The 14,615-nt window shown below is 39.2% G+C and overlaps 1 protein-coding gene across 3 annotated transcripts in view; it reads right to left on the bottom strand.

Annotated features, from left to right (window-relative positions):
- Nucleotides 1–14,615, bottom strand: part of sim (bHLH transcription factor single-minded) — a 201,617-nt gene that overhangs the window by 60,037 nt on the left and 126,965 nt on the right. For all 3 annotated transcript variants that reach the window (XM_083123718.1, XM_083123717.1, XM_083123719.1), the window contains exon 3: nucleotides 815–900. In XM_083123718.1, coding sequence (XP_082979844.1) covers nucleotides 815–900 — 86 coding nt within the window. The remainder of the gene's footprint in view (nucleotides 1–814; nucleotides 901–14,615) is intronic.

The raw sequence follows: 14,615 nt of genomic DNA, 5'->3' as shown, positions 1-14,615 counted from the left end.
TTTTTTCTACTATTGAAGACACTTAGCTATCGTTTTTTTTAGTTCGTGGAATATAATAATAGTTAGTCTTAGCTATTTCCAGTTTCTTGTGACAGGTTAAATCACAATCGCATTATTTTCCTCCAAAGAGTAGTTTTGGATAATATGGATATGCATTATTTTTATTATTATAGAATTGTGATATTTTTAAAAAAGTATAAATGCTCCTTTGTCTTCAGCACTTTCAAAATTATAGTTCCTGGAATTTAGAACGCCTTAGAGGTTACGAGACGTGCATCAGAAGATAAACTGTTTTTTCTAAATAAGTATTTCTCTCGATAAAATTATACATAAAAATGCAGGCCCATTTTTACTAAAACAACTAGGAAAATGAAAGCGCAGTCGTACTAATTTGTTATGTATTATCCTTTAACGCGCTAACATACAACTCAAAATGTGAAAATTGCAAGTGACAAACAAATTTCGGCAATCTATACTCTGTCCCAGCTAACTATGGAACAAGGCTGCGCATAGCGTCAGAGAAGCGAAGGAAATGGAGTGGGCAGAGTAAAGCAGTAGACACTGATGGGAAGGCTGGTAACTTCAGTCGCTTTCCCCACTCCACGCAATTCCGTTCCTCTCACGTGTTCATTGGTGGAGCCGTCTCGCGTCACTACTTGCGCAGATACTTGTTTTCGTTTGCCTGCTCCACAGTTAGCTGGGACAGAGTATAATCAAGATGCTGTGTTCCTTTAAGAGCCACGTGGTGCATATTAATCTAGCGTTGATATACAAATATAATTTCCACGTCAGTTTATAAGTTAAGGAGCCTTACCTGCAGAAGATGAGAACCTAGCTCCTTGATACACGATTCCCGAGGATTGTTCACGGGCGGAGCGGCACCCCATGCATCGCCCAGACCTGGAAGAGAAGGTAGAGTACAGTAAACCAACTGCAATTCCAATTATAACCTTTTTTGGTTTAAAAAAAAACAACAAAAAACACTATAAAATAGAACAGAGGGCTGCGGTAGTTCAATTGGTAAGGGGGGGTAGGGGATCTCGGTTGGAATCTGAATCACCGTGTGCTTCCACCGGGTGTCGAAATCCGGATTTCGCCACAAAAACAGTCCAGTCAAGGTCGAAGCTTCCCCCTGTCTCCTCCACACTCCTGACCCTGCAAGGTTGCCACACTTGTTCTAAGCTGCTCAATCGACACTTCGCGAGTTTACTTATGCGGTTGATTTCGTCGGTTGAAATTGTTGCTTATTGGCAACACCGTAGGTGTGTGGCGTGACCTTGACTGGACTGTTTTCGTGGCGAGAGCACTAGACGGGACAGAACAGCGTTTCGGTTTCGTTTCGAGTGGTAAATGGCAGTCTCGTTCTCGTCTCGATTTATAAATATCCGTCTTGTTCTCGTCCAGATCTCGGAGCCCAAGTTTCGATCTCGTTTGGAGTCTCGAAAAATATAGTATATTCAACATACGTTTCAGTGTACAGCGTATAGAGGTCATTAAGGCAATCAAGTTTTCTTCATCGCCTCGTTTCGACGCTACGGAATTTTATTCTGAACATGCACGATCGCTAATATATGATATGTAAATATTATGAACAAAATATATGACTTACCTGTAAAAAAAATAACAGATATATCGCTTGGTATGTCTGAAAAGGTTGCATAGTAAAGTCAGTTTGAGGAAAGGTAAGTTTTTCAATACAATACCGAAGTCTCCAACTAGACCGAGAGTCTCGAGCACTAAGAAGGAGCCGCTACCAATTGTCAAGATTTTGGATTGTGCCTAATATTTTTGAAGACTCAAATGTTTTTTGTTTTTTTCCTGTATCATAAAGTTTAAAAGGCGCGAGAATATTTTTAAAAGTTCGTTTTAAGTCTACTTTATGCTGATAGATTAATTGGAACTGGACCTACATTTTAAATTTGGACCTGAACCACTTTGAAATATGCCCCAATAGGGGATCGAACCCAAGAAAGACTCTTGAGACAATAGGTTTTAGTTTCTTTTGTTTATTCACTTTACTTCTCATATCTGAACGTACCGTTTACCGCGACAATGGAATAACCAATTATCCCAATTCTGGGGCCCCATTTTTTCAAGACAATACTCTAATCTCTAGAACATGGAAGTCAGCTTGGTTCCTGTTTACAGTACTAGAAATTGTTTACATTGATTCTCGTTGAAGTGAGGTACCCGACGGAAATTCGCCCCTCCCAACTGTAACTTCTGGGTCTCGTTCTCGGCCACGTCTCGATCTCGACACTTCTCGGAGGGTACGGACTTGTTCTCGTCTCAATTTTTACAAGGCCATCCTCGTACCACACCTATTCGAAACCAGAGGGCGGTCTGTTGCCTTTCTTATCCTCCAAGTTGTTAATCATTGTTCCATCTTCCCATCCTCACAGCTGATCAGTTTGTTGGGGTTCGTCTTTTGTTGTTACCAGATCTGCGAAGGTCACTGACCATCTAAGTACTGTGGGAAAGGTGAACACGTATCATCGCAGAAGACTCTTCCCTCAGTATATAATGCATTCCTAGGCCCCTCACCTCTTCTAAATTTGGAAACACTTGTTTCCATTCAGAACGACTTGCGGGGACAACAGTGGCCACCCCTCGCTGCGAGGAAGGTGGCGAAGGCGGTCAACTTCTTCTTCCCGCAGTCGCATTTGCGTAATTTATGGCCAGAATGATCAGGGGGTGAATGCAAGGTGAAGTGGGGTAGCTAAACATAAAAACTATCTTCCTTGTGTTTGCGATTCGAGTCCCGAAGTTTGGCGGAATGCCTCTTGTTATGGTTTCTCATGTGTAGACTTTATTACCATCATTTTCTTTATATTTATTTCCATTTTTAAGTATGTAAGTATGTAAGTAAGTATTTATTGCTTATCTCATGTGCGAGCCATCGGCTGTGCGCACTACATCTATTTGTATTACACAACTATGATTTTCCTTACAGACTACACTTTCCATTACATTCCGTATATGTGTTAAATAGCAGTTCTGGTCGTTTTAACTGTTCTCACTTAAACTAGCCCGACCCTGTGGCCGAGCGGTTAGCACATCGCGCTGCGACGCCAAGGGTCCCGGGTTCGAATCCCGGTCGGGCTTGGTTGTTTGTGAATGTCCATTCATCAATTTCATCCTTTCATCACTCATCCTCATCTTCGCAAATTAGCCAAGAGGCACAAAACGCGAAGTAAAATAAACTAAATCAATCAATCAATCAATCACTTAAACTAACATTTATTAATCTTCCTTATCCCGTCTCTGTGCAACACTTCTTTTCCCCCTAACTGTTTGTAAATATGCCCCCACTTTTTCCAATAGTTCCATGTTTCTTTGCACTACGATTGATTTGAACACAGTTTCCAAGCTGATGTTGCGTAGCTTCTCCTCCTGCAGAACGCGCGTGTCCTGACATAAGAATAAATGTTCTGTCCCATCATCACCATTGCATAATACGCATTTATATATCCCTTCCTCATTTTTTACTGTGTTGTGTCTTCATCCCCCTAACCTCATCCATGCCAACCCCTTTCTTGCCACCATGCTCACCTTCTTGATGTACGGTACTTGTCCCCATTCCCGCGGTCCCCTTCTTTGGAGTTCGAGCGATCTCTTAGTTTCACATTCCGCTATTATTTCCTGCCTATCTATATCCTCTAATCTTTGTTTCACTAATTGCAATGTCCCCTGGTCGACGTGTTCCCCCTCCCAGATCCATCCCAGTCCAATTTCGTATAGTTTACCTCTGATCTCTTTCGCCCATGTTCCCATTTCCTCCCCTTGTACCTGTTGCATCAGCGCTTGCCCTTTTACCGAGTTCTCCCTTCTCGATATTAATGTCGCCCAGTATTTAACCCTTCTCAACATACCCCACGTTGTCTCCCTTACCAATCCAAGTTCCCGTAGTACGCCGCAGTTTGCAGTGCCCATGCTGATATGCAAAGCCCTCTTGTAAAATGTGCATTGGATCCTGTTTAGTGCATCGCCCCCCTTTACTCCACATATCTCCCTCCCGTACCCTATTGACCCTATTAATAATGTACGATACAGTTTTTCCACAAAATGTATATCGTATTTCTCCAATTTCCATACAGTCCGCATTATTTCATTTGTTACTGCCCCAGCCTTTCCTTGTACCGTTTGCATATGTCTTGTCCATGTCCCTGCCATAGTGAGAACTAATCCCAAGTATTTTATTCTTTTTTACGAGATAGCCGAAACTAAAAATGAGCATTTTGCATTAACTCTCACTGCTCTACAACCAAATTATTTCTCTCTTAATTATCAAAATCTCGCCAAGGAAAAATTCTCCGGCAACAAAAATTTCGGCATAATTAATGCAGCCTGCGGCATACATAAAAGTCTGTAAAACAATAATATTTTCAGAACAACAGCATTGTAAAAATGGTGCATATGCTTTAAATACAAACAAAAGAACACAAAAGTGAAGTAAAATATTATAATTATTGTTATTTATCAATACTAAGTTATTTTTATGTCTCATACTCATAATCACTGCATCAAAACGCCGTTTTCCGATTTGGACAGTCATTACTCACTGCCTTGCGTGTGGAATCGAATCGAATTTATTTAAATTATGAGGCTTTATAACTATGGATACCGTACAAGAGAAAAATAGCTTAATTGCAAATTCACAACTACCGTCTTTCACTTTTCACTTTCACTATTTTTCATTAATTCTTTAGTAGATGATTCTCACAAGTTTTAATATTCATAGCCCCCTTTCATCCATTTTCAATCTCCCCTCTTTGCTGCTTTGCTCTATTTTTCCACACATACCGTAGGAAAGTTCCCAAATTCCTTCATAATAGTTTTCATTGTTTTCTCTATGTAACATTAATTTATTTCCCTATCTTTGCCTTGCCTCCCTATTTTCTTTACACTGGAGGGGAATAAACTTGGTGTGACTGTTAGATAGAAACTTGTACTGTGAGCAAAGCGAAGAATATTTTCAGATTTATTTTTTTGCAACTGATATCAATATTAATTGGATTCGACGACAATACCTTCTCACAACACTGAACGTCTACTGCGTTCCAAATACTCCCCCCCCCCCCCCCATTTGTTCGTTCGGCGCCCTCTTTGCCTCGGCCCCAGGGTCGACCGCCGCCTAGCTACGGCTTTGTTATTAACCTTATTATTCCTTAATTAGGGTATATATATTATAAGTAAACGTAATACCCTCCCCCCTAAAGACAAGGCCTATCCGACGATATTGTGGCTAAACTAATAATAATAATAATAATAACCCGTGGCTCGACAGCCCCTGAAGAGCCTATGCCTATCTCCCGACTGCCAGTGTGGAATCAACCAGTAATGGGGTGACGTGTAGTCAGAACGTTGAACCCCCGGCCTTTGTAGATTTCCGAGACCAGGTTACGCTACTCACTCGTAGCTCCCCAATCTCCTCTCGATGGTGGGCTCATTATAATGAAGTTGTCCCTGCTTGTATAGATACCCAGTTGAACGTACATTTCATGATGCCCCGTAAAAATCACATCTTTCCAATTTACATTTTTTTACAATGTCATAACACCGTTCTATCCTTGGATAATGGATTTGATTTATTTTACTTGGCTTTGCTGGCACTTTTGGCTAACGCGATGATGGTGAAAGGTGATAAGATATGAGTTGGTGAAAGGACAATCACCAACAGACATGTACAGAACAGAACACAAAGTCCTACAGAAGATTTTAATGGCTGTACGAGTCCAGGCGAGTCTATTCAGTTCAGGGTGTACTACGTGAAAGAGAGGTTGACATCGAGTTTATCCCCACAGAAATTCTTTGAATTTTTAATGTGTACCAATTGCACCTTATTCTTTGTTTATTATCGTTCGATTTGCTTCTTACCGTACTTTTCCCCAAGCATATCTCCTTCTCTCAATAAGTTACTTTCACTCCGCCGGCCTACAGTTCTTTCAAACACTATTCGGCAGTCAAATCCTCAAACGCAATAAGCAACAAAAATTACATGTCTAACGGACTGTGTAGGATCTAATTTGCATCAGGTCTCAACTGTTACTTTACAAAACGACCTCAAGGTTGTAATACTGAGCTTCTGAACTTCATTTTTTTGGCATTTTAAAGATGGCGCCTCCTCCACACACTGGCACCAGTGAAGAGCAGTGGTGGCCTTCTGGAACCGTTAAACTGATATAAATTCTGCTGCAAATGAAAATTCAATATCTCTGTGCATGTTTACCACACAAGCAAGATGGCGAAGTGGTAACGTCGCTGCCTTGTAATCAAGGAGTCCAGGGTTCGACACCCGGTGGCACTTTTTGACACTCTAGGCGTAGTGCATGTATGACGTCTCTGACTCAATATTTAACTGAATGACGTCTCAATAAATCTATCTATAAGACAGCAGTTCCCTGTGATTTTGTGAAACTCAATTATTTTAATAAAAGAGATGTTACTTATATTTCCACCAAGATCACAGGTATGCTCAAAGAATTTGCCTCGAATATACTACACACATGTAGGTAGCACGACAATTAAGCCATTGTAGCGTGTGTTACTCACCAAAGTATTATAATTAAAATTGTTATTTTTAATTCAACATCAGTCAAAAATTATGTAGAAATTTATGTACCAATCTTTCTGTTTCTCTCATGTTATTCAATAAAATAATTTCTTATGAATAAACAATTATTATTTAAAAATTTCAATAAGATGTCAGGATACAGAAAAATATGTATATCACATTGCTCACTGTTTTCTAAATTATTTAGGATGCATCCTCTACTCGAGTGTACATTTAAAACATATTTTTTGTTACAAACAGGTGTATTATATTTACATTTTATCAAAATCGATGTACTAAGTCAAAGTGACAATCAGTAAGGTACAAACGATCTTTCGTCAAAGTTCAATCATTTCACCAAAACTGTAATATGCTTTGCACAATACAACGTCGGATTAGCGTTCAGAAATAATATTAAACACCGACGTCAATCTTGCTTATAATTTCAATATTCTTTGAGATTCTTAATTGTCAAAGTCCAAGAATCATAAAATTCTTTATTCCCCGTTAAAAAACGAGTGAAATGCAGATGATTCCTGATATTCTTCTTTTCAGAATGAATCAGCCAGCCATTTCCATTGCCAAGAAACTGACGAATCTTAAAATTATACTTTACAGATTTTCCGGACATTGGAGAATTCATGAAATATGTTTACAATTTTTCTAAGTATTACAAATCCTTCCTGTGCAAAATTACGTCCTTTTACAACATTTTTTTATGTTGAAAATGGCCTAAAAAGACATTAAATGTCGAGAGCCTTTCTGCTACTTCACCGCCATATTTGCCAACCTTTCTTTAATTCCTCCTCGCAGGCGTGCCAGGTCCTGCACCTTGAAAAACCCATGCACAGACTATTTCCTGGATCTTTTGTGTTATAAAAATAATTTTTGGCTGTTAACTTTAAAATAACTGCATGTAAGTTAAGCAAGCTTTTAACAATAAAAATGAATTTGTAGCATAAACCAACATTCATTTAATTTATATGTGCTAGAACACCAATTTGTTCTAAAACTCATCAAGTATGACACACGATTTTTACGAATCTTTATTTTAACAAGAGTTTGCAACACTTACGGTAATCCTAAACTGAATTTAGAAAAAAACAAACTACCGAAAGCACCTTTATTATATGGAAAATCATTTGAATTAATAAAAATAAGTAACATTGACATAAAAAAAGTATTGAGATTTTCAGGAAATTGCTCCGTAAGTAAAAAATCATAGCATAACTTACATAAAAATAGGAATTTTCGGCATTTTTACACCAGTTATTGAATGCTGTGAGTGCATTAATTGCAAATAAAGGTTCATATTTAGATATTTATATATTTCAAAGTCTGACTAGCTTTTTAACAAAACATTCAGATGTGCATGTTGCAAAATATAACACAAACAAAATTAAATGTAGCTATAACCTTTTGCTGATTTTAAGAACAATGTCTATGCAGAAAGTTAAGCAAGTGCCATACTTTGAAAGTATGTGACATAATCGTCACATGTGTCTCCCGGTGTTGGTGCATCGAAATGACGTTGAATCAAGTATACGAGTAGCGGTGTTGAAGTTCAAAAGATTCAACAAATGCCTGTCTGCTGCTTTAAACGTTCATTTGATTAGTTAGAACTCACCATGTGACCATACACTACACCGCTCCAGAACGTAGTGCCAACGGTACTGACACCAAATGCACTACTTGATGAACGATAGACGAGTCGGTGTTGCACCGTGTAACCAACTACACGCGTGAGTGCAGAGAGAGTCAAGAAGTGCATCTGGGGCGACTGGTTCGAATCCCACTTTAAACTGCAGGTTCAGTCCCGATTAGCCTATCTGTACAAAAAGTAGAAACAAAAAATCGAAGTAAAGAAAATCACACAAACAAGTTTACGAATGGAGGAGGAAGTTTGACAATGACGTCAGGTGGCAGGCAAACGAGTGGGAAGAAAGTTCTTATGGTAAAACGCAGCAAACTTGTGCAAATCTGCATGCAGAAATCTACTACATAAAACGCAAAAACAAAAATAAGGTCTCCATTGACTCTTCCTCGTATTCAACCGAACACAAAAAAGGGTCAACTCCCAAACCGACTCGTAAACTTCCCAGACGAGAAAATCACACGAACGCCGCAACGGGAATTAATTGCAACAAGAAGTCAAAGTCATTAGCGTTAATTGGGCATTTTCCTTCACGACACAAGCTTCCCTGCTTGACACGCATTCACTCGGATGGTTTACAAAGCGACCCCCGACTAATTTTCCCCCTTTCCGCCATTGTTCCGGGTCCTGAATCACTGAACAATCTGCCACGTGGCGCAAACAATGGACAAAAAAAGGGAAAGTGGTTTTTGGAGATTTGAGAGCAAATCGATAAACGCAGACAATGAAGGAGCGTGAAGCTCCTGGTTGTCATCTCCCCAAATGTTGTTCGACCCTTTTAGCTGTTAAATCCTCCAGCCTTCTTTTCGGTAATTTACTTGTGCTTTTCATGTGGTAGTCGCTGTTTGTACAGTCAAGTTCAAAGCTACGTGTACCAGAAACGGGAAGGGAGGGGGGGGGGGGACCGAACCATAATGTCGAGTTTGAGTTTTTGTTTTAAGTCCACTTTTATGCACAGATAGGCTAATCGAGACTGGACCTACATTTAAAGTGCATAAGTATCTGCACTTTGCTGTAATTTTATTTGGGTTGACCACGGTGGTAAAATGGTAAAAATGGCCGAACCCTCCATTTGTACCAAAGAAGAACAGCGATCAGTAATATCTCATTTATGGTCTGAAGGTGTATCAAGAACCAAAATCACAATATAGAGGATTAATGTGCAGATGGTTTGCCAGTTCATCGTTAGTTACTCGTGGGTTAAAATCATGGTATGGACCTGTTCTATGTGAGTAGTGGATGTGAATGGCCAATCTGCGGCTCCTTCGAGCTTGACACTTGTCCGACCTTTTTTGAACTTCTCAATCCATTCGAAAACACTTCACCGTGGTTAGCACGTCTCCAATATTGTGATGCAAGCAAGTGTATTTCGTTCCCTGTAGTGTTGCCCACGAGACGAGACGAGACGAGACTTTGGTCTGTCCCGTCCCGTCTCGTGAAAATGCTGTCTCGTCTCGTGTCTCGTCTCGAAAATATTCGTTTGTCCCGTCTCGTGTCCCGTCTCGAAGGGTTCTGTCTCGTCTCGTCTCGTCCCGTCTCGTTTTGTCCCGTCTCGTCTCTTAAAAGTGAACAAAAGTCAAAAGTAGCAGAAACACGAAATATTTTTCCGGAAAGTGGGATAAAGCTCCAAATATTTTACCCATTGCGTGGTGAGAATAAATAAGGTTCGTTAATCATGAGGACATTAAAATGCAGTTTCTTGGTTGCTGATTGCTAGGTATCTTATGAAATCTACTTTGTGTTTTTTTCTCGCTTCCATGCAACTGTCTATCCATCGTACATTTATACCAAGTTTGTTAGAACCTGTCCCGTTTCCCGCGCTAGCGATCGCTCGACAGTTTTGGTGCCAATGAGAAACGAGAAAAAAGTCGTCTGCTGGGCAGCGAGGAGCGAATGGAAGCCAGAAAAGAGGAGCTTACGTAGACGTTGTTGCCACGTTGCGTATTTTAATTTGCTGCCTGGCTTTGGCTTTCCCCAGCATGGAGTTCAGGCGGTCTTCAGCAGCAACACCGCTTGGTTTATGCTAGAAAAGCCAGCGATCAGCTACCGCGGGAAGCCGGACAGGTTGTAACAAACACGGTATAAGTGAGTGCTCTTTTTCATTACTGCTATACCTTTTGGAAGTCTTGAAATGTTTTCCAATAGACCTTCTTTCTTTCTGAATGTCGAACTTCCGTGCACTATGAAAATGTACATTTTTTTCTTTAAATTCTAAGCTTGGCGCTGGGGAGCAACAAAAAAAGTTTTTAAATGTGTAGTACGAACACAAAAGACTATTTAAAATTTCAATATTTAGTATGTTACAAATAGAAAGCATTTATTGTTCTTAATATTGTTAAACATCTTCTATGACATAAGTTTCAAAAAGTGTTTCTTTGTAATATTTTGCTGTTTCTTATGCCCAGCTTATGACGCACATACTTCTTTGTTTTCCCTTTAGCCTCTAAGTCCGGTACCACCACCGCTTGATCTAATTTATCCTTCGGCAGGCACACATCTAGAAATATATGTCGGGGGAGGGTGTCCGAGCCAAGTGTTTCAGAAAAAATGATAATAATAACATTAACGACAACAATTAAGCAAATGTTTAAATTAATGCATTAATATAATTCATAGGTCTATTCACTTGAATATGTAAATTAATCAATTCTATTATTGTTATTGCATGACATGTTACAAAGATGGTAGAAGAATAGTAATATAACAGCACGAATATTAGCTAATATCTAGCTTACGTGTAGTTAAGATCGTCAAAATCTGCATAAAAACAGCTGCCCTGGCAAGAAAATTAATGTCAAAAAAGGTGATGAATTGAATATTTGCTGAATAACAAAAAAATATGTTACATCCAGTTGACGAAAAATAAAGTTCCTGATTAATATTTTATGCTCATTATTATAAGTAGTAGCGTACATAAAACTTCATTGATACTGTCATTCAAAGCAGTATGATCCCAATAGAATCCTTGTTTTCTAGTAAGTTCGGCAGGAATATGTAACCCTCGATTATGCTAAACAAATATATTTTTTGTTTAGCTAGAGCAAGGCCCCAGGAGGATGCAAGAAGCCTTTCCTGCAAAAGTGTATGTTTTACGAAGCGAAGAAACGTGACAAAACCACCACGTATGGAAGGCAAACCTGCATTAAGTTTATATCGCACGTTTACAGAGCCGTGCCTCCTGAAGTTGCAAAAATCCCAACTTCAATGATTCTTTTAGACATGCTATAGTTGAAAAAAATATGTTTAGATGCACCCAAAGTGCATTATTATCAGATTATGCATATAACGTGTTATTGGAATCAACATATTTGTGTAAATTGGGTGCCTCCCCAATGGCGTAGTAATAACGTCGAGGTCTTGTAATGAAGGGTCCTCGCGTGCGTCGATACTCAATGGAGGCACAAAGTGGATCGGATCGCACTTTAAACTGTAGGTCGGTTCGCGATTTAGCCTATTTGCGAATCAAGTGGACTTAAAAAAAACAAAAAAATAAAAACAATATCAACCTTAAGAATATTAGAATAAACTAATTCACCCGCAGGTAAGTCAAATTTCACATATCCTTCTTCATCCTCGTTCATAGACTTCCTGCAAAACTCTTCTGTTGCATCCCACCAGGTGCGAAAAATGTGAAGTTATTATTTCCCCGTACTGCGTTATTTCTTTTCATAACAGTAAGGCTAAATTCTCGTTTTATCTGAACTTTTAAAAAATGTGCAAAATACGTCTCTATCTTTAAACAACCACCCTTTCCCATATATGTGTAAAATAATCCCACTCTGTCTCAGAAAACCTCTTCCTAAGATCAAATGAAGGAACCAACTCTCAAGTCTCAACAATTATAAATTTTTGCTTAAATTTCCTATCATTTATACAAACAGTAGCACATATCACGTCCTTTGGTGCAACACTGTCAACAGCTAATGTTACTTTCCTCGTCCTAATAAATTTACTTCCAACCAGTGACGGCGCCAGGGAAATTTGACTGGGGGGGGAACAAAATATTGTAAGGGGGCAGTCACATTAAAACGCCCGAAAACACTACACATATATATACGTATATAAAAAAATTATAATAATTATTATTATTATAATTATTATTATATTCATGTATGGTGTTTTGTGTGTGTCTTTTATTTAGAGTGGACGTTTACTGCCTAAATTTACTTCTTGATTACGAGTTTATCTCCACATGATTCATTTTAATAAAGACATTAATTCTTTTCTTTATTGGTAAGTTGCGTTGTCTCTAGTGGCCTATTTCAGTATTGGAAGACATTCATAATTTTATAATTCACCGTCTTTCTTGAGATGAAACTACTGATATAAATATTTAAGTTATAAGATAATAATATAAATGATGAAAATAATGCTTCTAAGAGTTTAATTTTCTTGCATAATAAACGTGACGTTGGAAGAAATGAATCTTCTTAAGTATTGGAAACAATGAGAGGCACTTAGTGAAGTGCAATTCTCCTGTAGGAGAATTCTGCTCTATGTGCTTTGGAGAACACATTGCGCACCTTTGTTACGTTCAGGACTTGACATTTCTTCTCAATGGCAAGAACAGCCAAATGAGGCAGTTTGCATCCAGCATCCTGTTTCGAGCAAGCCTTTTCAAAGATTTTAAGGACAACCATCTTCGTAATGCTGAAGAGTTTTGGGCAAAATTTGTGTTTCACCTTTCAGGGAAATGATATCACAGGATAAAAAATCAGACAAACGTTACAGTTATCTCATAATTCAAGAAATATTCTGACCCTGGCAATACTTACTCTTACTCTACCACTCCAACGTATGTCTGTGCTACCCAATTACAGGCACCTATGGAGTTCGTGGGAAGAAGTTCTTCGATTTTGATACGCGTATGTACGAGAAAGAGCGAACCTACATCTAATGATTGAAGAGTGGCAAATCCTAATAAGCGTTCTTTTACCTGCCCGCGATATGTTTTGAATCAAATTTTAAGTGTAATTTGCATTTTTAAGGTTCACGTTCAATACATTTCCAAATAATATCCCCTCATTAGCTTCAAGAGTATCGAAGAAATCCCCTTTGTTAAGGTTTCCTCAGACTCATCATCTCGAAATTCAAGTCCCTGAATAGTAAGAAACCGCGATGAATCCACAACAACTGACATGTAGTGTCGGTTTTTCTCCGATCACCTTTGGTCCTGGGTTCGATACCCAGTGGATGCACTTTAAACTATAAGTCCAGTCCCGATTAGCCTTACTGTGCATAAAGTGGACTGCAAACGCCAAATCAACCAACCAACCAAATCTTGAATCAACTTTGAATGTATTTTAATAATTAGAAAGGTCACTAATGACCGCGATTAGAATAATTTGCCCGTACTACAGATGATGTCTTGTGGTCCTGAAAATATTCGTGATGTTTTAAAATCATCCACATTCAACACTTTTTTCCAGTTCTTAAGACTGGTTAAAACTTAGGTTAATCTCGGCTATTACAGGACATAAATGAATGAGAAATCACCTATGCCCAGGTCGGCGCTCGAATCTTTGACGAAGCAAATTAATATTTGTTAATCAAGTTGGTATTATAAGCAGGAAAGTGATATCATGCAGAATACACCACTTTGAAAAGGTGAAAATCGCCATACTCTTACAATTGAACTCTCTTTATTATTCGATATTTAATTAACTTCAGTTGGGGGACCCGGGTGGGGGGGGGGCAAAGTGTCTGACATGGGGCGTCCCCCTGCCCCTCTGGCGTCGTCACTGCTTCCAACCCTCTAATAACTTCGCTGTTGATAGCCTTACCTTCGAAATGGAAGCTTGTGTGTCGGCGAATAATACAAATAACTTGTGTTCACTGTCCCTCTTTCATTCAAAGTCTGCCGTTTTCCTTTTCAGCTTTTCCTGCAAAACTTCCTGTCAGCAAGCAAAGCAGATTACAGAATTTTTATTGCCCCTCCCTTGCATCAACTTTCATTCCTACTTTAGGCCTGGATTTATGGCACGTACCCGCTACTGTAGGTCAACCTCGCCCTATGTTTGGTGTTTGCCCCCTGAAGCAACGGTGTCCATTGTTCAAAGCGAAACCTTTGTCAGTGGGGAACGGCGAAAAATAGTCTCGGAATACACCCTGGCCGTAAACAAGCTCCCGCCACCCTGACATTGCTGTCAGCTTCCCTCTGAAGTTCGATAAAACTACTTTGTGAAATGTGTTTAATAACGAGTGAAAATGTAGACAGTAGACATGTATTTTGCTTATAAACTTGAAGGCTAAATTTACAGAATAAAAAGAACAGCTACAACATTCCTTCATCTGATTTACAGAAAGGCTAATCGGGACTGGACCCACAGTTTAAAGTGGGGTTCAAATCACAATGTGCCTTCACCGGGTATCGAACCCCGGACCCCTTGATTACAAGGCGACGATGAT

The sequence above is a fragment of the Lepisma saccharinum genome, chromosome 6 (assembly GCF_977018435.1).
Source record: "Lepisma saccharinum chromosome 6, izLepSacc3.1, whole genome shotgun sequence".
Classification (NCBI taxonomy): Eukaryota; Metazoa; Arthropoda; class Insecta; order Zygentoma; family Lepismatidae; genus Lepisma; species Lepisma saccharinum.
The sequence above is the reverse complement of the archived record's forward strand: the minus strand, read 5'-3'. Positions and strand labels throughout refer to the sequence as shown.